General features: G+C 37.4%; 1 protein-coding gene across 6 annotated transcripts in view; it reads right to left on the bottom strand.

Annotated features, from left to right (window-relative positions):
• The window catches only part of LOC145505032 (uncharacterized), a 275,419-nt gene that overhangs the window by 206,959 nt on the left and 41,194 nt on the right, over window positions 1–27,266 (bottom strand). For 4 of the 6 annotated variants that reach the window (XR_014052721.1, XR_014052720.1, XR_014052722.1 and 1 more), the window contains exon 2: window positions 20,726–20,783. The exons of the other annotated variants lie outside the window; for them this stretch is intronic. Coding sequence is in view for 1 of the 4 variants with exons in the window: in XM_081486710.1 (XP_081342836.1) it covers window positions 20,726–20,757 (32 nt within the window). In the remaining 3 variants the exon portion in view is untranslated. The remainder of the gene's footprint in view (window positions 1–20,725; window positions 20,784–27,266) is intronic. 6 annotated transcript variants of the gene reach the window in all.

The following is a 27,266-nucleotide window of genomic DNA, read 5'->3' as shown; positions in this document are numbered from 1 at the left end:
AGCTCATATAACTCAATACCAGAAAAACAAACAACCCAATCAAAAGTGGGAAAAAGATATAAACAGACATTCTCTAAAGAAATACAAATGGCTAACAAATGCATGAAAAGATGCTCAATATTTCTCATTATTAGAGAAATGCAAATCAAAACTACAATGTGATATCACCTCACACTGGTCAGAATGGCCCTCATCAAAAAGTCTACAAACAATAAATGCTGGAGAGGGTATGGTGAAAATGGAACACTCTTGCACTGTTGGTGGGAATGTAAATTGATATAGCCACTATGGAAGATGGTATGGATATTCCTTAAAATACTAGGAATAAAACCACCATATGACCCAGCAGTCCCCCTCATAGGCATATACCCTGAGGAAACCAAAACTGAAAGAGACAAATGTATCCCATTGCTCATTGCAGCACTATTTACAATATCTAGATCATGGAAGCAACCTAGATGTTCATGGACAGATGAATGGATAAAGAAGTTGTGGTATATATACACAATGGAATATTAGTCAGACATAAAAAGTAACGCATTTGAATCAGTTCTGTGAGGTGGATGTACCTAGAACCTATTATACAGTGTGAAGTGAGTCAGAAAGAGAAAGATAAATATTGTATTCTAACACATATATATGGAAACTAGAAAAATGGTACTGAAGAATTTATTTACAGGGCAACAGTAAAGAAACAGACATAGAGAATAGACTTATAAACACAGGGAGAGGGGAGGAGAGGTTGAGATGTACGGAAAGAGTAACATGGAAACTTACATTACCATATTTAAAATAGATAGCCAACAGGAATTTGCTGTATGGCTCAGGAAACTCAATCAGGGGCTCTGTATCAACCAAGAGAGGTGGGATGGGCAGGGTGATGGGAGGGCGTTTCAAAAGGGAGGGGATATACGTATACCTATGGCTAATTCATGTTGAGGTTTGACAGAAAATAGCAAAATTATGTAAAGCAATTATCCTTCAATAAAAATAAATAAATTTTTTAAAAAAGAAGAAAAAAAGAGAGACACAAACTACTAGGTATAAAGTAAACATACAACAAGAATATACTATAGCTTTAAATGGAGTATAACTTATAAAAATATTAATCATTATATTGTACATCTGGAATTAATATTGTAAGTCAAGTATATGTCAATAAAATTTTTGAAAAGTTAGAAAAACAATGTACATATTGTAATTTAAAAATACTTTGTTCCTAAAAATTTCTAACCATCATCTTAGCCTTTGGCAAGTTGTATAGCAACCTCAAAGATCAGTGATCATAGATCACTACAACAAATAATGAAAAAGTTTGAAATATTGTGAGAACTACCAAAATGCAACACAGAGACATAAAGTAAGCAAATGCTGTGAAAAACTAGTAGTGATAGACTTCTCAACACAGGGTTGTCACAATCTTTTAATTAATAAAGAACAACATCTGGGAAGGACAATAAAGCAAAGCAGAATAAAACAAGGTAGGCCTGTATGATTTCAGAAAATCAAAAGCTGAAAGGATTCATCATCAGCATAACTACACAACAAAAAATACTAAAACAGTCTTCAAGCTGAAGAAAACTCATATAAGATGGAAATTTGAATCTGTACAAAGAAATAAAGACAGCTAGAAAGGGTAAATATAAGATAAATCCCAAAGCTATTTTTCTCATTTTTTAATTTTCTTCAAAAGATAATTGTTAATTAGTAATAAAATAATTGAATAAATATCAAAGATAATTGTTCAAAGAAAAATAATAGTCACGTGTTTGGAAATCTAAAACACCTATGCACATGAAAATTCTAGCCATAGCAGAATAAAAGATGGAAGGAAAAAATGAAAGTATACTGTTGTAAGGTTTTGATACTATAATGGAATGGTACAATGTTAAAACATAGTTTGAAGGAAAATAAAGATGCATATATCAAACTTTAAAGCATTGAAAGTACAAGGATATTGAGCTAATTAAAGTTTATATACACACACACACTCACATGCAAATCTAATCAATGCTATTCAAAATCAGGATAGTTGTTAACTTCATGGGAGAAAAACTTAGAAATGGCATAAGAGGAACTTTATGGTAATGTCTTGGTATCCTACTTATCATCTACAGGTTTATTACATGGGTATATTCAGTTTTGATAACCGAATAAGCTATATACACTTACTACATGTATGTTGTTGTATTTGTTCAGTTTCTCTACCATGTCCAACTCTTTGTAATCCCATGGACTGCAGCCCTCCAGGCTCCTCTGTCCATGAGATTTCCTAGGCAGAAATACTGGAGTGAGTTGCCATTTCCTTCTGCATAATTTATGTATACTTTTCTATATTTAAATATATTTATAAAAGGGCTTTCCTGGTGGCTCAGTGGTAAAAAATCCTCCTGCCAATGCAGAACACACAGGTTTGATCCCTGGGTTGGAAAGATCCCCTGGAGAAGGAAGTGGCAACCCATTCCAGTATTCTTGCCTTGGAAATCCCATGGACAAAGGAGCCTCAAGGGCTATAGTTCATGGGGTCATAAAAAGAGTCAGCCATGACTTAACAACTTAACAACAATATTTATAAAATTTTTTAAATGTATATACACACATATATGTTTGTGTATGTAGATATACATATGCATATATCCAGATGTACATGTGTATATGTATATGCACACATATACAAGAGACAGACATGAGAGCACCTTAGGAACTATCAAGACTATCATACTGCCCAACTCACAGGAGAAAATTTATATCACAGCCTTTCTTTTGCAACAGCATCCCTTGGAGGCAGATTCGAGCAGATTGCATGACCTTATGTTATTGCTGTGGAAACTACCCTTCTATTAGAACTATATTTCAAAAACATTTAGTGCCCTCTATACTTCAAAGAACGTCAAGCTCAAAGAATGTTAATCCGTTTCATCAAATTTATTTTCAACAAGCTTCAGCCAGTTCAGCTTTCATTAAACAAATGCTTCAAAAGAACATTAATGAAATAGTTCTTATATTTAAATATATTTTTTCCAGAATCAAATTTTAGTTCATAATTTGTCCATTATTTTTACAAAGACACAGCTCGTAATTGCATAGGTCACTACAGTTGTCCAGACACTAACTGGGTCATAAGTTAAGACCTTATATACAAAACAGACAATGTGCTTGTCATGACCCTGTTCAAATATCACCTCCTCTGGGAAGTCTTGCTGGATTCCCCTGAGGCAGATAGAATTACTGTGTCTTGGAGCATCCCCAGCATATTATACAGTCTTCTATTAAAGAATGTGTCCTAGTGAATAAACTTGATTTGTTTATTTCTTTGTCTCCCCTGCTAGACTGTTTTAGCCATCTTTGTATGCTCAGAAACACATGGCAAGTGGTCAAAAAAAAAAAAAAATACTAGAAGTGAGGGAGAGGGGAGACATAGGGAAGGAAGAAAAGAAAGGCTTTTCTTAACACTAGCAAATTAGGGAGAAGATATCCTTGGTCAGATGAAACAGTTGTTTGTCCAGCAAGTTTCACTTTGCATCCATTGTCACAAAGTAATTAGAATCTAGGTTATTTACAGTGATGCCTATAAATACTTTGAAAGTATTAATCCAGTGTTAGACTGATGCTTCATGTCCTGCTATGCCATATGAATCATTTCACTTATGGGCTGAGGACAGTAAAATATTTTACAAATATTATCTTGCCAAATGGGTATGTGTAAAAATTGTCCTCAGGGCTTCCAGTGACGAAAGAGTATGCACACCAACAAAACAAGCACACTTCCCCAACCCCCAGGCAACATTTTTCACTCCCTCCTCTGCTTCCCAGAGCACATTATTCATTCCTGTAACGTAGCCTTCAGCACAATGTGTCCGAGTCTGTTGTGTTTCCCCTGCCCAATTGCATTGTAAGCTTCTTGAGGACAGAGGCTATCTTCATCTTTTTATCTCCAGTTTCCATCACAGGGAGTGGCCCATGATAGTTGTTCCTTATTTATTTATTGAATGATTAAACAAGAGGACATCTTGTAATACTCATATTTGAGTACATTTTAAATGCCCAGTCAGCTTAGCTCTCTGGCATTCAACCTTAGAGGCACCTCTAAAATAAGGAGTCAACAAAAGAATATTTAGCTCCTGACCATGTGGTTGCAGCATCATAACCAGAAAGGGACCTTAAGTCTTTTCGGTATCCTAGGAACTCTCACACCGTCCTGTGAGAAGAAGGAGACCATCTGATCATTAATAAAATCTAGCAATAGTTGTTACTTTCCCATGTAAACCTGAAAAGCTCAGAGATATTTAGAGAATTCTGAGCTGAGAAGTAGAAAAGCAAACAGAAGGAAAACAAAAGGATAGATGTGGGGAAAAAAAAAATCATTTTCTATTTAAGCACCAACATATGCTTGGTATTATGCTAGGTGCTCAGGATTTAATGTTCAAATAAGATGTGCCCCATGGCCTGGCTCACATAGTATCTGGGTCTGTGGAATCCTAAAATGTCTCCTGAGACAACTTCAAAATGTTCTCAGCAGAGGAAAGAACTTTAAAATTTATCACTGCGACGGCAGCAACCTGATGTTCAATTTTGGTATGTGTTTAGCTTTTAAATCCCATAAAACATACTCTTGATTTACCAACAGAATAAACAAGTCAATAAAACAAAATGTCATAATCATGGTTTCACTCCCCAAATCTTAAATTCCTCTTCATAAGAAAAATAAGAACTCAGCATTATCAGAGACAAAACTGTTCCACCCTCTACATTCAATCATAAAACACTAAACAGAGCCTTGGCAGTCAGCAAAACAAACCCTGCATTGGGGTTTTGACAATGGGATCAAGCTGTAATCAAAGCAGTTATATCTGTCCAATTGCAGGGCAATTGACAAGGAGATATATGGAATATTCTTATGAGCCCATAAGAGTACCAAGAAGAGAGGGTAATGAAGGGACCATGTGAGGTGATGGTTTAGAAGTTCTGAAATAATCCCCCCCAAAATGATTTTTTAAATATGCCAATAAAAAAGGACATGGGTGCAACATAATTATAATCTGCAGATGAAGCTTGAGATTCTGGATATTAGAACTTATTTGAATGTGCTCACTGAAGCCTACCAAAGAAAAATTTGCAGTAGCCCAAGGTCTACAAAATGGTTTACTTTAAATTTTCTAAAATTTTTATTGGAAATAAATATGAGACCCAAATCCTTCCTCTTTAGGAAAAAAAAAAAATAACCCAAGAGATCCAAGGTAAAAATAATAAACGGGACTTTATCAAAATTTAAAACATTTTCACTTCAGAAAACATCAAGAAAGTAAAAGACAAGTCACAAATTAGGAGAAAATATTTGTAAAGCATACATCTAATGAGAGACTGGTACCCAGAATAAAAGCGCTCTTACACTTCAATAATAAGACAATGAGTAAGCCAGTTTAAAAATGCACAAAAAAAATTAAACAGGCATTTTGACTAAGAAGACATATGAATATGCAACCAGACCATGAAAAAAATGCCTAATATAATTTGGCATTAGGGAAATACAAATTAAAACCATAATGAGATATCATTCCATGCTCACTAGAACGGCTACAATCAGAAAGCAAAAACAAATGTTAATGTGAATACAGAAAAATTGGAAATTAGAATGTTAAAAGATACAGCCACTTTAGAAAATGGTTTGGCAGTTTCTTTAAGTGTTAAACATAGATTTACATACGACCCAGTGATTCCTTTGCTTGGCATCTATGCGAGAGAAATGAAAACATATGTCCACCCAACCTTGTACATGAAGAGCAGTTCGTAGCAAAATTATTCATAACAGACAAGCTGGGGAGAAAGCATGATAGGCAAGTATTAGGAAGCCATTGATAATGGGGATCAAAATGAGGTATATTTTAGGAGAAATCAGAGCTGGAAATCAGAACTTCAGAAAAAACCAGACTTGGAGTCTTGAATTTCTGACAAACAGGGAAGGTCTTCCTGGCCATGACTCTGGTAGTCTCTATGAGGTGACCTGCGGAAGCGCAGGGTCCTGTCATAGACATCACGACAAGAAGTAAAGATATTTCTTATCTTCTGCGTGGTTGACCACTTATCCTTAGCACTTTTAACTCAAGACTTCCCCCAACATACAAACACATGATTAAAAATTCCTCAAGAGTAGGGACCACATCTTATTAACTTCAGTTTATAACACAGGCTCAATGGTCTTTACCCTTAAACCTGAGAACAGTAAGCAAAGAGAACTGTTTGTAATAGAATCCAATGTTTCAGACAGAAACTTGGTTTCTAGATACATGACCTCGAGGGGTTATGCCTCTCCTTGGAACTTTGGTTATATCTTCCCTGCCATGCAGGTAATTACATTATATCCCAGGGTTCTGATGAGATCTAAATGGCAGATCTAAATAGGTCAGTCACTTGGCACTTGGTGCTCAATAACTGATGACTATTATTTTTTCTGAAATTTAGCACTGAGCCATGGCTTCTCTGAGTCTGTCACCCTGGAGCTTCGTTCTCCCAGCATGCCTTGTGCTACATAGTATTCTCACAGACCCAGCAGGCTGGGCTGCAGCCTAATAAGCAGCCCCATAGAATACTCCAGGTATATTACATAATATTCCAGGTATTCTACCTCAGGCTGTTATAACAAAATTCCATGGACTATGTGGCTTAAAGAACAGAAACTTTTCTCAGAATTCTGAAAGCTAAAAGCTTGAAATCAGGGTGTCAACATGGTTTGAGCCTATCTTCTTGGCTTGCAAATGGCTGCCTTCCTTCTGTACCCTCACATGGTGGAGAGACACATCTCTTCTGCTTCTTACAAAGCCACAATCCTATCAGAGAAGGATCCCACCTTCATTTAATCTTAATTATTTCCTAAAGATCGTACCTGTATGCAGGTCAGGAAGCAATAGTTGGAACTGGACATGGAACAACAGACTGGTTCCAAATAGGAAAAGGAGTACGTCAAGGTTTTATATTGTCACTCTGCTTATTTAACTTATATGCAGAGTACATCAAGAGAAACGCTGGGTTGGATGAAGCACAAGCTGGAATCAAGATTGCCGGGAGAAATATCAATAACCTCAGATATGCAGATGACTCCACCCTTATGGCAGAAAGTGAAGAGCTAAAGAGCCCCTTGATGAAAGTGAAATAAGAGAGTGAAAAGGTTGGCTTAAAGCTCAACGTTCAGAAAACTAAGATCATGGCATCTGGTCCCATCACTTCATGGCAAATAGATGGGGAAACAGTGGAAATAGTGGCTGACTTTATTTTTCTGGGCTCCAAAATCACTGCAGATGGTGACTGCAGCCATGAAATTAAAAGACGCCTACTCCTTGGAAGGAAAGTTATGACGAACCTAGACAGCATACTACAAAGCAGAGACATTACTTTGCCAACAAATGTCTGTCTAGACAAGGCTATGGTTTTTCCAGTAGTCATGTATGGATGTGAGAGCTGGACTATAAAGAAAGCTGAGAGCCAAAGAATTGATGCTTTTGAACTGTGGTATTGGAGAAGACTCTTGAGAGTCCCTTGGACTGCAAGGAGATCCAACCAGTCCATCCTAAAGGAGATCAGTCCTGGGTGTTCATTGGAAGGACTGATGTTGAAGCTGAAACTCCAATACTTGGGCCACCTGATGCAAAGAGCTGACTCATTTGAAAAGACCCTGATGCTGGGAAAGATTGAGGGCAGGAGGAGAAGGGGACGACAGAGGATGAGATGGTTAGATGGTATCACTGACTCGATGGACATGGGTTTGGGTGGACTCCAGGAGCTGGTGATGGACAGGGAGGCCTGGCATGCTGCGGTTCATGGGGTCGCAAAGAGTTGGACATGACTGAGCGACTGAACTGAACTGAAAGATCGTATCTCCAGTAATTGTCACATTGGGGGTTAGAGCTTCTACATGTGAATATTGGGAGGACACAGTTCAGGCCATAGCACCAGAGAAGGTCTGGTTAACCACAAAGAGAATGGGTACAGAGCCAGTGTCACAGTGAAGGCCCCTTGGTTAGCTTCCTGTCTTTCATCCATCACCTCTCCATTACCAGGCTGGATTTGTGTTGTTGGTTTTTTGGTGTGTTTTTTTTTTGCTTTTTCCTTTTCTTCTCCACTGATAAACCATTCCAAAAACCTATGATTTGGCCCACAGAAATCATATTGACACCTAATGAAATTTGAGAATTATCCAAGTCCCTCCTGAGTGCTGTTTTTCCTGTATAAAGCCAGGTTTCAGGATTTCTTGCTTTCTCAGTTTATGTTTAGATACTTCTCAGGCTCCTTTCAGTGGACCCCATGGTGGCTTCCTGTTAAACCAGTAACCCTGATTACTTTAATCTGAAATTCTTCCTCCTGGTATTTCCCCATGCACACACCTAGGCAATGGGCAGAGTCTAGTTTACCCAAAGGCCCTACAGAGACTATGGACCTAATGTTTCATATGCTAAAACCCTAATCTGAATGGGATAGTATATGGAAGTGGTGCTTTCAGAATGGAAATAAATCCTGAGAGTATAGTCCACATGAATGGGATTGATACCCTTATAAGGTCAGATAGCTAACTGTGGATAAACTACCTAGTTTGGAATTTTGTTATAGCAGCCCTAGCTGACAAGATAGGAACACTTCATCAAAGAATTAAGACAGAGTGTACAAGTTGATATTTCCCTGCAGTGTTGAACAAAATTCCCTGGGTACATCACTCATTGGTAGAGAAATGCAAGTCTACAAAGAGATATCACCTCAAGCCAGTCAGAATGGCCATCATCAAACAATCACAAAAAACAATAAATGCTGGAGAGGATGTGGAGAAAAGGGAACCCTCATGCACTGTTGGTGGGAATGTAAACTGATATAGCCATCATGGAGAACAGTATGGAGATTTCTTAAAATCTAGAAATAAATCTACCATATGTCTCAGCAATCCCACCACTGGGTACATACTGAGAAAAATCACAATTTTAAAAGACACATGCACCCCAGTGTTCATCGTAGCAATATTTACAAGAGTCAGGACCCGGAAGCCACCTAGATGTTCATTGACAGATGAACAGAAAAAGAAGATGTGGTCCATATAGGCAATGGAATATTATTCGGCCATAAAAATAAATGAATTTGAGTCAGTTGTAGTGAGATAGATGAACCTAGAATCCCTTATACAGAGTGAAGTATGTCAGAAAGAGAAAAACAAGTATTATATATTAACACATATATATGGAATCTACGAAAATGATACTGATGAACCTGCTGCCGCTGCTAAGTCACTTCAGTCGTGTCTGACTCTGTGTGACCCCATAGACGGCAGCCCACCAGGCTCTGCCGTCCCTGGGATTCTCCAGGCAAGAACACTGGACTGAGTTGCCATTTGCTTCTCCAATGCATGAAAGTGAAAAGTGAAAGGGAAGTCACTCAGTCGTGTCCGACTCTTCAAGACCCCATGAGCTGTAGCCTACCAGGCTCCTCCATCCATGGAATTTTCCAGGCAAGAGTACTGGAGTGGGTTGCCATCGCCTTCTCCCTGATGAATCTAGCAGAGTGAAATTGTGGACACAGCAGGGGGAGGTGAGAGCGGGACTAATTGAGAAAGTAGCTTTGACATATGTGCACTATCATGTGAAAAATACATAGTTAGTGGAAAGTTGGTATATAACACAAGGAGCCCAGCCTGGCCCTCTGTGAAGACCTAAGGGGTGGGATGGGGGTAGAGTAGGAAGGCTTATATACATATAATTATGGCTGGTTTGTGTTGTTGTGTGACAGAAATAAATACATTATAAAGCAATTGTAAAATTAAAAAATTTAAATATTTACTAAAAAATTCCATGGGTATAGGGTAGAGGGGAAGATGAAGATAGAACCCAGAGTTGGTGATTGTATACTATATATGGGCACTTTAGATACATTACACAGTTTACCTCCTCTACCAACTGCTATCCACCCTTTTACCAATATAATACCGTCTCATCAGAGTCTCAAATCCCTGCTTCCCCTTTTTCAATACACTTCTCATAGCAGTAATTTCACCAAAGTACTCATTTACTCTGGAAACAATAATTTTATAATTGACCTTCCCACGATAGATTTGTTAAGAGCTGGGGCCTGGAGACCTGGATTTGTACCTCAGATATTCACCAGATATTTCCTGGAAAAATGATTTAACCTCCCCTGTAAAAACAGTTAGTCACATCTTCCTCATAGAGCAGTGTAAGAATTAAACAAGCAATTATGCTGCATGTTTACTGCATGCCCTGACTCAACAAAATGTAGCTTTTAATATTGTTAAGACAAGTGACTTGTCCAGTGTCACGGATAGCGGAGAGAATTAGAACCCTCTGTATCACATTTAAGTCTTCCATGATGCTTCTTTAACTGAACATCTTTGCATTCTAGGCTAAGAGATGGAATTGTGTAGGAAAAAGAACATAAACATAAACATCTATATGAGGACTGGGCTCTACTTGTCACCTTCATGTGCTAGCTCTGTTACCTGGTCAAATTCTGAGTCTATAGTTTCTTTGTTAGGTCAAATGATTGACTGTGATAGTATGTGCTAGAACATCTACTAAATATTGGTAAGATTAGCTAGCCCTTAGTCTGGAAAAGGGAATGGCAACCCACTCTAGTATTCTTGCCTGGAGAATCCAATGGACAGAGGAGCCTGGTGGGCTATAGTCCATGGGAGAACATCTACTAAACGTTGGTAAGATCAGTTAGAGTCTATGGCATTTGAGCCACAACCCTCCCCTTCTCCCCACATACTTACTGTGATGGAAACTCCTTTCCCTCAGCTCCCAGAAAAAGATTACAGTATACCCGCCAGTAAAGGCAGATCATCAGTATTTTTCTCAGATGCTTTTGAATGTTAGTTGCTTGTTTTTTGCTTCCTTATTTGTTAATATCAATAAGGGACACCCCAGAAGAAGGCAATGGCAACCCACTCCAGTACTCTTGCCTGGAAAATCCCATGGACAGAGGAGCCTGGTAGGCTACAGCCCATGGGGTTGCGAAGAGTCGTACATGACTGAGTGACTTCACTTTCACTTTTCACTTTCATGCATTGGAGAAGGAAATGGCAACTCAGTCCAGTGTTCTTGCCTGGAGAATCCCAGGGACGGCAGAGCCTGGTGGGCTGCCGTCTATGGGGTCGCAAAGAGTCAGACACGACTGAAGCGACTTAGCAGCAGCAGCAGCAGCAGCTCAACTTATTCCATTTATCTTTATGACTCTCTTTTTTCCTTCCTGATATAGATTGCCCTCATGTTCTCTCTGCCTGCTGCTCTCCAGTATAAATCTACTGTAAAAAAGCAGTCAATAGTTAAGAAAAACTTAGAGGAGAAGTGACATTTACTTGTTCCTTGCTCATTGATCTCATTTTCACTCATCAAGTCATCCTTTCCTGGTGAGCAAGAATGGGGCTTCAAAACCATCTCCTTCCAGCCTAACTGGTATTACTAATAGATCAGAGCCAAGATCCTATCTGAAACCTATTTGGCCATCTCAGACTTGGTGTTGTATCCATGCCAAGTATAATATTCTTTTAAAATATTCCACAAGCAGTGTGTAAAGGTAGCAGGGGTTACCAGCAGTGGTAGTGAGGGACGCAGGGGAAGTGACTAAGGGGATTCCTGGCACAGTGAACTTACTCTAGCAGGCAACTGCAAAAGGCTCACTAATGGATCATTGGCAGGAATCAATGGAACTTTCAAAACAACTGAAAATCCAACAAAAGCAAAGCCCGCAGTATCTCAGAACATCTGTGTGGCATAGATCAATGGAACTTCAGATCCCCAAAAGAGTAATTATTCCAGAGTTCAGACCCCTCAATCCTGATCTCCAAGGTTCACCACTATTAAAATTGTGTTAAAACTGAAGCTGTTATTACTTCACCTGTCTTATCTACTAGAACTGAAAGAAACTTTAGAGAACTTTTCACTCAATTATAATAAAAATAAATATGCTGATTAGAGTCTCTCAGATTTGGAATGGAACTTAGAAACCACCAAGCTGAAACCTAACAATCCCCCTAACCTTGCATTAGCTGCACACATCTTCTCTACAGCAAAGGGAGTATTCAATTTCTCCTTGCAGACGTTCTGAATAGGGAGCTCAATTTCCTAATAAGGATTGAGCACAACCCAAGTGCAAAATAAAACTATTATCTGGATCATCTAAAATCTGCAGAAAGACAAAATGTACTGGATTCAAAGTTGACCTTGGGCAAATCCCCAGGTCTCAGTATTTTCATCTTAAATTTGAGCTGTTAGTAGTTCTCATCTCCTGGGTTTATGGGGATTAGAGAAGATGCATATAATACAGTTATTTTTCAATAAACGTTAGCGATTGTCCTCATTATTAAAGTTCATTTCCTTATACATATAAAGTGGAGACTTGGAAAAAATAAAATGAAACTTTATTATCTACTTTGCAAATTTCTCAAATGAAAGTGACAGTGTTTTGATTCATAAATATTTTATGGTTTCCTTTGGCATGTCATAAAAACTGAATCCAAATGGTCAGCCCCTTTGTTCTCTCGTGTGTGTGTGTTAATTACTATATTATAAAAAGAACAGTGGCTGCCACATATTGAGCCCCCACTTTGTGTTAGAGCTTTTCACACTTTACCTCATTCAACACTCACAATAATTCCACGAGGTGCCTCAACTCAGAAGAGAAATCTGAGATTTAAGATGTTAGGTAACATGCATAAGTCACCCAGCCAGATCTCTGGCTCCCACACTCCCTGTACTTGCCCTAATGTTTTTTTTTGTTTATTCCTAAAATGTACCCTTGATTTAAGAAATAGGAGCCAAGCTCCCGGAGGCTGGAAATGAAATCATACTAGTCTCAGTGCCTGTAGTGATCATGAATAAGAATGCAAACTTCGTGGAGAACTAGTAGCCTCAGGAAGAAGCTGTCAATCTCAATTAAGACATCAACATGTCAAAGGAGGAAGGTACCACCATGAAGCCTATTGTTGAATGCATGTCAGGTGAAGGCAGTGCTAATCACCGCATGATCCAAATATGTCCGTTCCCTACTTCTTCCAAACTAAGGTCACTGAGTTATTATGGCACGATGGTTTGCACTACTTTGGATTCCACCAAGTGGCAGGTGGCCTGACAAACATGCACTCAGCATGTTTTGTTGGGTCCCTACAGCTGTGCTGCCAATCAGTTCAGGATGGCTGCAAGTTAATGTTAATTAGCTTCTGTTGATCTGCATATTCCAACAGCCTCCCAGGATTCCCATTTTGATATGCAAGATTGCCAGTTGGGTATGTGATTGAATTAAGGAGCAAAAAAGATTTTCTTCACAGAGGGATATGTGGGTCTGAATCCCCAGCAGAGGCTGTTACTCTTTTGGTTCACGGTTGGCAGCTCTGGCCCTTAGCATAGAGGCATGGGTTCCAGGCTGAGGGTGCTGCCGCCCTGCTTATAGAAACAAAAATGATGTCTTAACTTCCTAGAGCTATTAGGAGTAAACATTCTTTCCATCTGGTCTGTGAAATGGCACTGGCAATTTAGGTGGGAAAAGAATTGATAGTTTTTTCTTCTGCTTGGTTCAACTCTAAGTTCAAATCATCTAAACCAATCTGACCAATTCTTCATTAAGAATTGTTTCCTGTGGCATGCAAAGAGAACTAATCCCAAATGATTGGATAAACTACTTTACCTTCTGTACTCAGTTTCCTCAAATGAAATGTTAGAAGGCTGTTCTAGAGTCCATTAAAGGAGAGAAAATGCCTGACCAAGATAGCAAAATGTTTGACACATGTTAGCCCCTGGATATATATATATATATATATATATATATATCCAGGGGGTCACAAAGAGTCAGACACGACTGAGCAACTGAACAATTATAAAAAACTGATATTTTAAATCAGTTTTAAAATATAAACAGCTATACAGTACGTGGGCTTCCCAGGTGATGCAGTGGTAAAGAATCCACCTGCTAATGCAGGAGATGCTGGTTCAATCCCTGGGTTGGGAAGAGCCCCTGGAGGAGTATATGGCAACCCACTCCAGTATTCTTGCCTGAAGAATCCCATGAACAGAGGAGCCTGGCAGGCTACAGTTCATGCGGTCGAAAAAAGTTGGACATGGCTAAGCAAGCACACAGGAGGCATCGAGTACATTTAGTACATACTAAGAACACATGCTAACATCCGTGATAGCACATGGCTGGAGATTCAAATATGAAGAGATTATTCATCTCCCTCCAGGAGTATATAGTAAACAGACAATTACAATGGAATAAAGTGCCTCCTAACAATGGTATTCTACAATTCTGTCTTTTTGCTATGACTTCGAAGGAACACCACAAGTTTCTGGCTCTACCAATTAGTAGACATGTTTTCTTGTGTGTGGTGCTTAACTTCTCTGGACCCTCGTTTCTCCTTCTGTAAAAGTCATGCACACCACATAAGGTCACTGAGTCTGTGAAATAAAATAACGTTTGTTAAAGTTACTGACACATATCAGGCATTCAGTAAGTAGTATTTTCTTTCTGTTTTTCCTTTCAGAGGATATTATTAGAATCACTTGAGTACAATAAATTTCGGGATGAAGGACAGAGGTAGAAGAAAAAGAGGTGGAAGGATTTCAGCCATGTAAGAAAGGAACTCAGCAGGAAACTGCACTACGGGGGCTGGTGTATTTAGATTTTGCACCTGTATTTCATCAGGGCAATGAAAATATGATCTCACTGAGTAAACATTACAAAAACAATTTTCAAAAGTTTAACTTGGCTGCAGCCTTAGAAAGTTCTGCTTCCCTGAAGTGATTAAACAATATTTCTTGGAAAACATTTGCTAAATATAATTGTGAGGGAAACTTTTTTCTCCTTTTCATATTGTTAGATTTAGGAGGTCCAATCATATTTTTGTAGGAAAAGTTACTAAAACTATTGCTGAAGTTATATTTTATATTTACCACATAATGCATATTTTCATGTTTGTGTGTATATATAAATATGTATGTCTCCATTTCCTTATGTATATCTGTATAACACATGTGAGAGTGTGTCCATATATATGGTGTATGTATATAAATGTATGTATATACATAGATGCATACATCATCTCCTTAATATACATATTTATGTTAATTATGATCTGATAATTGAGTACATGCATACACATATACATGTGTTTGATAATGTGGCATCTGTATTTACCATTCATTTAGGCATTATATTGTAGTGGTTAAAAGCATAAATTATGAAACCAGATCTCCAGAAATTGAATCCTAGCTCCATCACTTAATACTATGTGACTATAGGCAAGTAACAATCTCTGCACCTCAGGGATTACCTTAAATAATGTCTTATTTAGAACATTATCTGTAAGATGGAAATAATTGTATCTACCACAAAGAATAATTGTGAGGAATAAATAAATTAACATATATGAATGTACTTAAAAATAAACTTGGCAAATAGTTCTATTGATATTGTTACTATTGCTATTAAGACTTTATTGTTGTTATTATGACTATTATTGTTATCTTTCATAAATCCATTTGTTATAAATTACTTTGACTGAGTTTTACTTGTTGTTTAAAACTTCAACACTGAGAAAGAAAAATGCAGCTGGAGGAATCAGGTTCCCTGACTTCAGACTATACTACGAAGCTACAGTCATCAAGACGGTATAGAACTAGCACAAAAATAGAATATAGATCAATGGAACAGGGTAGAGAGCCCAGAGGAAAACCCATGTACCAATGGTCACCTAATCTATGATAAAGGCAGAAATAATAAACAATAGAGAAAAGACAATTTCTTCAATAATTGGTGCTGGGAAAACTGAACAGCTACATGTAAAAGAATGAAATTGAAACACTCCCTAACACCATACACAAGAATAACCTCAAAATGGATCAAAGACTTAAATATAAGGCCAGACACTATAAAACTCTTAGAGGAAAACACAAGCAAAATACTGTTTGACATAAATTGCAACAAGATCTTTTTTGATCTACTTCTAGAATTGTTGTTCAGCCACTAAGTCCTGGCCAACTCTTTGTGACCGCATGGATTGCAGCCCACCAGGCTCCTCTGCCCATGGGATTTTGCAGGGAAGAATACTGGAGTGGGTTGCCATTTCCTTCTCCAGGGACTTCCTAGAGTAATGAAAATAAAAACAAAAATAAACAAATTGTACCTAATTAAAATTAAAAGCTTTTGCACAGCAAAGGAAACCATAAACAACATGAAAAACATCACCCTCAGAATGGGAGAAAATATTTCCAAAGTGACTGACAAAGAATTAATCTCCAAAATATACAAACAACTCATGCAACTCAATATCAAAGAAACAAACAAACCCAATCAAAACATGAGCAGGAGATCTAAATAGACATTTCTCCAAAGACATACAGATGGTCAAAAAGCACATGAAGAGGTGCTCAACATTGCTAATTATTAGAGAAATGCAAATCAAAACTACAAGGAGATATCATCCTACTTCAGTCAGAATGGCCATCATCAAAAAATCTATAAACAATAAAATGTTTGAGAGGGTGGGGAGAGAAGGGATTCCTCTTCCATTGTTGGTGGGAATGTAAATTGATACAGCTACTATGGAAAACAGTACAGAGGGTCTTTAAAACTAAAAATAGAACTATCATATGACCAAGCAACACCGCTGCTGGAAACATACCCAAACAAAACCATAATTCAAAAAGATACATGCACCCCAATGTTCATTGAGCACTATTTACAATAGCTAGGACATGGAAGCAACCTAAATGTGCATCAACTGAGGAATGGATAAAGAAGTTGTGTGTGCACAACAAATATATATATATTTACACACACACAATGGAATAATTCTCAGTCATAAAAAGGAATGAAATAGTGTCATTTGCAGAGACATGGATGCACCTAGAGACTGCCACTTGATGTGAAGAACTGACTCATTTGAAAAGACCCTGATGTTGCGAAAGATTGAAGGCAGGAGAAGGGGACAACAGAGGATGAGATGGTTGGATGGCATCACCGACTCAATGGACATGAGTTTGAGTAAACTCTGGGAGTTGGTGATGGACAGGGAGGCCTGGCGTGCTGCAGTCCATGGGGTCGCAAAGAGTCAGACATGACTGAGTGACTGAACTGAACTGAGAGACTGTCATACAGAATGAAATAAGTCAGAAAGAGAAAGACATCTGTTTACATAAATATGTGGAATCTAGAAAAATAGTAAAGATGAACTTATTTACAAAGCAGAAATAGAGACACAGACGTAGAGAACAAATATATGGGTACCAAGCGAGAAAGGGAAGGTGGGATGAATTGAGAAATTGAGACTGACATATGTACACTACTATGTGTAAAATGGGCTTCCCTGGTAATTCAGCTGGTAAAGAATCCACCTGCAATGCAGGAGACCCCAGTTTGATTTCTGGGTTGGGAAGATCCCCTGGAGAAAGGAAAGGCTATCCACTCCAGCATTCTGGCCTGGAGAATTCCACAGACTGTATAGTCCATGGGATCACAAAAAGTTGTACACAACTGAGCGACTTTCACTTAATGTATGAAATAGGTAACTAATGAGAACCTACTGTATAGCACAGGGGACTCTACTTGGTGCTCTGTGGTGACCTAAAGGGAAAGAAGATTCAAAAGAGAGGGGATATATGTGTAGACCCATACTTTGGTGCTCACCTATCTTTATGGTCCAACTCTCACATCCATAAAATCAATTCATGCTGAAGAATTGATGCTCTTGAACTGGTGTTGGAGAAAACCCTTGTAAGTCCCTTGGACGGTAAGGAGATCAAACCAGTCAATCCTAAAGGAAATCCATCCTGAATATTCATTGGAAGGACTGATGATAAAGCTGAAGCTCCAATACTTTGGCTGCCTGATGCGGAGAACTGACTCATTGGAAAAGACTCTGATTCTGGGAAAGATAGAAGGCAGGAGGAGAAGGGGATGACAAAGGATGAGATGGTTGGATGGCACCACCAAATCGATGGACATGAGTTTGAGAAAGCTGTGGGAGATGGTGATGGAGAGGGAAGCTTGGTGTGCAATTCATGGGATCGCAAACAGGTAGACAAGACTGAGCAACTGAACTGGCTGAACTGATATTTATAGATATGGCTGATTCACTTTGCTGAACAGCAGAAACTGACACAGTGGTTTAAAGCAACTATTCCCTGATGGTTCAGTAGGCAAAGGATCTGTCTGCAATACAGGAGACAAAGTAGATGCAGGTTCTATTTCTGGGTTGCAAAGATCTCCTGGGGAAGGAAGTGACAACCCACTCCAGTATTCTACAGTCCAAGGGGTCAGACATGACTCAACGACTAAACACACATACTCCAATTTTTTAAAATAACCCTCAACAAACAGATGTTTTTAAAAAGTAATAGAGCTTTTCTATTTTACAAGTGGTAGGTATTTTAATTAAATTTGAAGTATATCATTCTTTTGTTGTGGGAAGAATCATCTGGATATTTGTACTTAGTTATGCAAATATAACATAAGTACTCTCTGCCACACCCCACCACCATCCCCCTTCTTGGAAAAAATAGTGAAATAACCTGAATGCATATGTTTTAGACTAAATGGATAAAGGTGCTATTTGGCAATGCAAATTTAATGTATGTTTTAGCAAAGCTATTTTTTTTTTTTGCATACTTTGTTGCTTCTTTGAAAGATTTCTTTATTAAGTAGTTTAGGCTGTAAATTATTGGTTGTTTTGACCAAGATGCATATGCTTGTGTTTGATCAAAAGAGATTAGTAATAGAGACTCAATGATTGTAGTGGGGGGAAAAAAGTGCAGGCCCAGCATTTAAGTCAAGATGGAATAGAAATTGGATGAAAGAGTTGTGTGTGCTTGGGCCAACTCAGGCTGGACTGGATTTGAATCTCAGCTCCATCTATTCCTAGTCTTGTGACCTTAGGCAAGTGGTGATTTCAGAGGTAAATACCTGAGCCTTTCAACCAGTATTGATGTTGGATTATTGCCCTCTTGTATCAGTGTCTTGTGGTCATAGAGCCAGACAAGTACCTCTGTCAGTGAAAGGTAGAGTTTTTCATAAAGAACGTGGGCATTTTCACAATTATCCTTGGAAGAATTCAACCTTTGAAATGAAATGAGAACAGGAAGAGGGAAAATTACAATTTTTATGGATATCTTTTTGTTTCTTCAAGAAATTCTTATAACTATAGAACTGATATTCACTAGACTCCTATTCTGGGTCAGGTACCAATTGGGGTGCTAAGAACAGGAGATATAAGAAGACAAGACTTCGGTTCTTAAAATGCCCATAGTTAAATGAGGCACATAAATAAGTGACCAGTCATCGGTATGATAAATGCTATCTATAGTAGAGTACAAAAACACTGGATACAGACAAGGAGGAAATGGTTAATTCCAGGAGTAAGTGAAAGCATTTCAAATGAGATGAAGCTTGTTAGTTGCTTAGTCATGTCTGACTTTGTGTGACCCCATGGACAGTGGCTCACCAGGCTCCTCTGTCCATGGAATTCTCCAGGCAAGAATACTGGAGTGGGTAGCCAATCCCTTCTCCAGGGGATCTTCCCAACTCAGGGATCATATCTGCGTCTTCTGCATTGCAGGCAGATTCTTTATCATCTGAGCCACCGGGGAAGCCTGAAGCTACCTTTTAAAGAAAGGGGTGGGATATCATGAATGGATCAAGGAGGAAAGATATTTCAGGCAAAAGGAATACTCACAGTGACTAAGGCAATAGAGTCCAGCAGGTTCAGAGAATTGCCAGTAATCTAGTGTGCCTAGATCTCAGAAAATGAAGAGGTAACAAGATGTAGGCCTGAAGAGATAATCAGCTAGACTATGATACCCTATGCATGCCATCCTAAACTGTATGGTTTATTTTTCCTAAAAGCAATATGGAACTACTGAAAAGTTTTAAATAGCCGAGAGACATAGTTATGCTTTCCCCTTAGATAATACATTCTTGCAGGTCTGTGAAACATAAATGTGAAGAGGGGAAGAATAGAAGCAGGAAATTATTTGAGATGGCACAGCAGTAATGGGAACATGGAATTATAAAGGTTAGAACTAAGGAAGTCATAGTGGAGAGTAAATACAAAAGAATGTAATTTTTAAATCTTTATGGTCAACCATCTCTAAGACTTGGAAATCGGTCCATGGCAGGAGAGGGTCAAGGAGGACCAGCTTCCTTGTTTGGAGGTGGTTAAGTAAACATTAGAACACAGGTTGAAGAGCAAGTTGGGAGAAGAAAGACAGGAAAGATGAATTTTATTCTGAGAGTGGTAAGGTTTGGGGACTTTCAAATTGATATAAAAATTTGGATATGTAGATTTGGAGCTAAGAGGAAGGATTGGGGCAAGGTAAAAATTTGAAAATAATTAGCTTACAGTGGATAATTGTGAGAATAGATGATATAACCCACAAAATGCATACAAAGTAAGATGAGTATGAACAAGAAAGAAATCACAGGTAATGACATAATTTAGGATGAAAAATATCAATCTATTTATCAATCTATCATCTAAGTCTCCTTGGTCTTTCAGTATACCAAATTAAGCCCTAGATTTGCTAAAAGACCCTGATAGTCTTATGACATATTGTGCTTTTCCAGAAGTTTTTACTTTCTCTGCCAAGGTGAAGCCATCTGAATCTAGAAGAAATAGCAATCTCCAGCAAATAGAGAAAAATAGAAAATTAAAAAGTTGATGACTACCACTTTGAACGCTATCACTCACCTTTTCTTTAACACAATGGACACACACTTCATCTTTTAAAGTAAATAAGCTGAGTGAGCTGTGGCAAAAAAAATAAATAAAGTAAATAAGTATCCAAAATATAAGAAAGCTGTGGTACATATACACAATGGAATATTACTCAGTCATTAAAAAGAATACATTTGAATCAGTTCTAATGAGGTGGATGAAACTGGAGCCTATTATACAGAGTGAAGTAAGCCAGAAAGAAAAACACCAATACAGTATACTAACACATATATATGGAATTTAGTAAATCGGTAAAGATAACCCTATATGCGAGACAACAAAAGTGACACAGATATATAGAACAGTATTACGGACTCTATGGGAGAGGGTGAGGGCGGGATGATATGGGAGGACGGCACTGAAGCATGTAAATTATCGTATGTGAAATGAATCACCAGTCCAGGTTTGATGCATGATACAGGGTGCTCGGGGCTGGTGCACCGGGAAGACCTGGAGGGATGGGATGGGGAGGGAGGTGGGAGGGGGGTTCTGGAAGGGGAACACATGTACACCCATGGTGGATTCATGTCAGTGTATGGCAAAACCAATACAATATTGTAAAGTTAAAAAATAGATAAATAAACTAATTAAAAAAAAAAGAAAATAGTCCTCCATTACAACACTATTACAATGAAATGAGACATTGAAAGTCTCTATACAATAGTAAGAAGCAAGATAACCTTTTGGTTGCTGTTGGTTGGGGAACATTGGAAGCTCATGAGTGAAAGTTCTCCAAATGATGTGGCCTCTGTGGTTTTCCTCAAATAATTTAATAAATTTGAGACCTAGGGCTAGTTTAAAGATTAAGTTTGGTCAGGAATTTGGAGTGAGAAAAAAAACCTTAGGCTATTTCTTAAAAATCAAAGGTAAGTTTTAATGAATTAGGTGGAGTTGATAGAGCTCTAAAGTTTATTACCCTCTTTATTAAGGAAATGATCCCACAGTGAGAAGGCAAATGGTAAACATACAATTCATGAAATATTTTTCTCTTTAAAAAAGTTAATTATGAATGGATTTCATAGCTCCTTAGAGTCATAAGGCACATTATATTTCAGTAATTCACTTATTCTCTAGGAAAGGACTTCGTGAATATTTGGGAAAAGATTTGGTTTAGGATAAATTAGATGCAATGAGTTCTTTTTTTAAAAAAAAGTCATGAGATGTATAATAAACTTCTTTACTCTCATTTAAGATTGGGTCCCTACTTTTTCAATGGCTGAATTTCACTTTGATTACAGCCTTCTTCTACTCCTGTAACTTTAAAAACCCTACATATTCTAAACTCATCAAAGTCATGTGCTACTCAAGCTACCTGGAATGTCTTCTTTTTTGATAAATCATTCATCTTTCAAGATGCAACACAATTTTATCTTCTGTGAAGTCATCTCTGATTTACTCTTTTGTTCCTGCTTCTATGACTCAACAACACCTTGATCATATCCCTGTTCAAAAATGTATTAATTTTCACTATAGTTACCAGCTACATGTGCATCTCTATAGCTGGACTGTGCCTAGCTCCATGCCTTGCACACTTTCAGTAAATAGTTTTTGTTATGTGATAATTGCTTTTTCAATCATACATTTCAATCATACATATATACACACATCTATATATGTCTGTGTCTATCTATAACTCACACAGATCACAAAAAGGTCTCTCCTGAATCTCAAGATAACCACACAACACTGTAAGGACAGCTATCTTTAATCTCATTTTTCAGATAAGGAAAGGGAGAAGACTCAGAGAAGTCTTATCCAGTAGTGCATGTGAAATAAATGAGAAACAAAAAAAAACAACAACTCCCTTTTTGTGATTTCAATTCTAATATGCTATCTTCAGTTAAGTAGAATTTTTAGAGCCCTGCATGCTTGCTCATTCTCTCAGTCATGTCTGACTCTTTGCAACCTGATGGACTGTAGCCTGCCAGGTTCCTCTGTCTATGGAATTTTTCCAGGCAGGAATACTGGAGTGGGTCACCATTTCATACTCCAGGGGATCTTCTGGACCCAAGGATCAAACCCACATCTCTTGCATCTCCTGCATCAGCAGGCAATTTCTTTACCACAAGCACCACCTAGGAAGACCTGTTTTAGAGCCACATGCTTATAATGTATTCCTTGGAGCTTTCCTTTTATTTAAGTATACCTAACATATACAAAATTGGATTAATCATATCCCTAGGTTTATCACAGTCATCACTAGTTCATGCATGTCCCTGATTTTTTGTGTGTGTATGCACGTGTTCATATTTTAATATGACTAATACTTATAAATTCACCACTCTTTCCTACAACTAAAACATTCTCACTAACTATCTACATCGATAGACTTTTCCTTCCCTACCTCACCAACTCTTGATTTACTGTCCAACCCTAAAGCATTTTTAATTTGAATATTTTCTATCTCTATAATTAGTTTTTTTCACTTTTTATTTTTGAACTTTATATTAAAATTATCCCATTCATGTAGTTTTTTGAAATTTTATTTTATTTATTTAACATTATTATATTTATCCACTGTTTTGCATAGTTGTAATTCCTTATTTTGAGTACTGAATAATATTTCATGTTATGAATATACTGTAATTAAACTATCATTCTAGTCACAGAAATTTGGGTCATGTTCAGTTTTTTGTTTTTGCTACTATGAATAATGCTGTCATGAAATTTTCAACATTCTTTCAAATATACACCTGAGAGAATTGCTGGGTTGTAAGTTATGTAAATATTTAATTTTACAGGAAAATGCCAAGTTGCTTTCAAAAAATAATAAAAATTTACAAACCCACCAACAAGGTATGAAATCCTGATGATCTACCTTTTCTGCAATAATTGTCAGGTAATTGTAAAATGATATCTCATGGTGTCAATTTGCATTTCCTCACTTGCTAATGAGGCTGAGACTATCTTTATACATTGACCATATGTATTTTTTTTGGTGCAAGTATGCAAGCTAAGTCGCTTCAGTTGTGTCCAACTCTCTGTGACCCTATGGAGCCTGCCAGACTCCTTTGTCCATGGAATTCTGTCCATTGAATTTGTATCACGAAGAAGCTTTTTGGAAGAACTTCTTTATTTGCAATAAAAATCCTGTCAGGTCTATGCATCCAAATCCTATGTCAGGTCTAAGTGAAGTATCTTCACCCAGTTTGTATGTTGCCTTTTGACTCTCCTAGTAGTTGCTGCTTGTGAATGAATGTTAACTGCTAGTAGTTTAAAACTGCATCTTTCTCAATGGAATTATACATGACCAATGGGTCTTCCTTACACAAATCCTGGAAGTCAGCTTATAGCCAATAACTGACTAATATACAGATATAAGAGGCTGGTCCCCTTACCTCAAGACAAGACATATTCTGTGGAACAATTCATGTTCCAGAGCTTCCTATGAAATTAGGCTGAAGCTAAACTCCAACTGAAATCACATCGTTTCTCAGCCTGTTTTTCTCCCTATATTTTTCTCATTTCCTAAAGGTGACTCCTGACAGCATGTCCTCAATACACTATTCAAACAAAAGTCTCAATCTTAGGTCCTCCTTCTAGGATATTCCTTCTAGGATATTAAATGCTATGAGATATCTTCTGATGAACACTTTTTAAATTTCATAGTCAAATTTATCAGTCTTTTATGGATTTTCTTTTTAAAAATCTCAGTCTTTTCTTTCCCCATGGTCAGAAAGGTATCATGGTCTGTATTTCCAGTAAATTTTAACTTTGCTTTTAAAATTTAAGTTTTCAATCATCCTGAGTTGATTTTTATATATAATGTGATCCAATAATTTATTGTATATATTAATACATTTAGTTTATTAAATTCATTCCTTTTCCTATCATGGATCCTTTTAGAAAAATAGTGATTACTCAACACATTTTTAAATGCTCTTTATATCAATATACTGAGAGCCTTGCTTGGTGTTGGGGATATAAACATAAAATGATATTACAGACCTCCTCTCCCCACACTGTCAAGGGGCTTCCAGTGCAAGAAGGAGAGCAGAATACAGCTACAGTCTAAGTATATTCAAAATAAATTAATATCTACTAGGAGTCAAGAAAATTTTCTGAGAGGAAGTGAAACTAAAAGAACAAATGTTTTCTAGCTGAGAAACATGGATAATTCATGGCGTTTCCATATTGAAGAAATCTTTTACAAAAGCACAGATTGTAAACTAGCATGAAATATTTTAGAATGCCTGTAGTTTTATATGGCACAAAAAGTATGACAGCAGATAAGAACGGAGAAGTAGACAAAGGGTTTATTTATAAAGGACTTTGTTTTAATAGTGTACCTTAATTTCTACCTTGTATCTCCCAGCATTTGACCTCCCTTGTATTTCCCCTTCTCTTTGCATGTGGCTTCCACTCTTGCCACTGGTTGGAAAAAACTATGTGACCCAAGTTTGACCACAATACTCTAGTCCTTTGTACACAAGGATTGTCCTAAGTGTGGGCATTCAATGTGAATAGGTACAACGAAATCCTCCTTCAAGGTATAGATGCTAATATAAAGAAGCCATTTCTGTTGAAGTTGCTAAACTAGGGCTAGAGCAATCATGTTCCCTACCACATGGAAAACACCTGAGTAAGAAAATAAAGCCTACATACACACACACACACACACAGATGAGACAGTAGGAATACAAAACTCACATAAACTTAGCGTTGCATTGAAGTCCCAACTCCATTACCTGACAACTTATCTCTTATAGATTTTTCTTCAGTTCTATCAGCTTCCCAGTTTTATTCTCAGGCATAGAAGGCAGTCAATTATTCTCTTTTTATTACACTTACTGAAACTGTCTGATATTTTCAACTGAGAGAGAATTAACTAAAACAAGCAATGACTTTATCCTGGTGACAATAGCCATCGAATGGCTCTTTTAGGAGAGTATGATGGTTAGACTTGCCTAATGGAATTTCCCTATGGCCACAAGGTGGAGGGGGGTCAAGGAATTCAACAACAAAAAATAAAAGGAAAAAAAACAACTGATAAAGGCCACGACCTATATCTTCTTGATTATGCCCAGCACTAGACCTTATTATGAGGCTTCCCTGGTGGCTCAGTGGTAAAGAATCTGCCTACCAATGCGGGAGACATGGGTTCAATTTCTGGGTGGGGAAAATCCACTGGAGAAGGAAATGGGAACCCACTCTGATATTCTTGCCTAGGAAATCCCGTGGACAGAGGAGCTTGACAGGCTATGGTCCACTGGCTTGCAAAAGAGTCAGCACAACTTAGTAACTAAACAACAAAGATCTGATTATATTACCTCTCTTCCCTTCCATTCTCTTTAAAATAGGCAGACTATCTGTATCAAACAGTTTAACATTTTTTTTAGAATTCTTGAAGAAATGTTTCTGAATCATAATTTTGTTCTTCATAAAAGAGAACAAAACTTTTAAAAACTTGGGGGTTTTGTTGTTACAAGTTAGAGGTCTTTATAAAAACAGAGAAGACCAAAGAGTTTTAAGAAAATTAAGATTACCCATAGCTCCAACAATTAAAGAAAAATGATTAAAATCTTACTGTCTTATCCTTCAGGATCATAAAAATATGAAGATATTCGTTTTAAAAACACACAATATAATTCATTCCCTGTTTATCCAAATACTGTACTATGAATAATTTCCCATGTAAATATACTTTGAATATTGAATTGCTACATCTCATAGCATGGATATAGTATACTGCTTAACCATCAGTCTGTTTTGTAGACTTTGGTTGCTTCCAATTTTCGTAGTTTTAAAGAATGCTGCCATAAGCATCCAACATGTAGATCTTTTTCCACATTTTAGATTTCAGATTGGATAAATTCCTAATGGAATTACTGGGACCGAGGTTACATACATTTTTAAGACCCTTTCCACAAAAGAACTTTGCAAATTAAACTATATGTTTTATTTCAGCAGAATATGACAAGTCTGAAGTGATAGATGATCCCAATTCCCAGAATTTCACTGCACTTAAATGTGCAGGGCAATCAGATTTGGCTGCTCTTCTGCGTTTGGGGCATAATGTGATGGACTGATTTCTATTCTCCCCCTACAGTATTTTTGACTGATATAAATTCTTCAAAGTTTCGTTTTTGTAGGAACTAAATAGTCTAAGCAGCACAAAACTTAACATTTGGAGTGTCAGCTGAATTGTTCCATGTTTCTTTGAGGGTGAAACGGGGTGTCAAATATTTTTTTTTCCTGAAGACAGGAAATGAATTCTGCAGATTGAAGCCCCTTTTTGAGAACTAACTACATCAAGATTCTTACACTTATGATCTCATTTAATCTCTTCCAATAGCATTTGAGAATTTGAGTAATAGATCAGAAAACATGCAGGTTTTGCTACCAGATGAATCCAAGTTCTATCCATTGTTATTTTAATTGAATGGCCTTCTGTGAATTATTAATCTGAGTTAATAAAACCATGGGGATATATCGTACTGGATGGATAATTTTAATTAAATGAGAAAATGCAGGCAGAGCAATCCACATAGTGTATAGCTCTGTCTTAACCTGG

Source organism: Giraffa tippelskirchi, chromosome 5 (genome assembly GCF_054371585.1).
Source record: "Giraffa tippelskirchi isolate mGirTip1 chromosome 5, T2T-mGirTip1v1.2.pri, whole genome shotgun sequence".
In the NCBI taxonomy this organism is placed as follows: Eukaryota; Metazoa; Chordata; class Mammalia; order Artiodactyla; family Giraffidae; genus Giraffa; species Giraffa tippelskirchi.
Note: the sequence above shows the minus strand (reverse complement) of the source record. Positions and strands in the feature narration are given on the sequence as shown.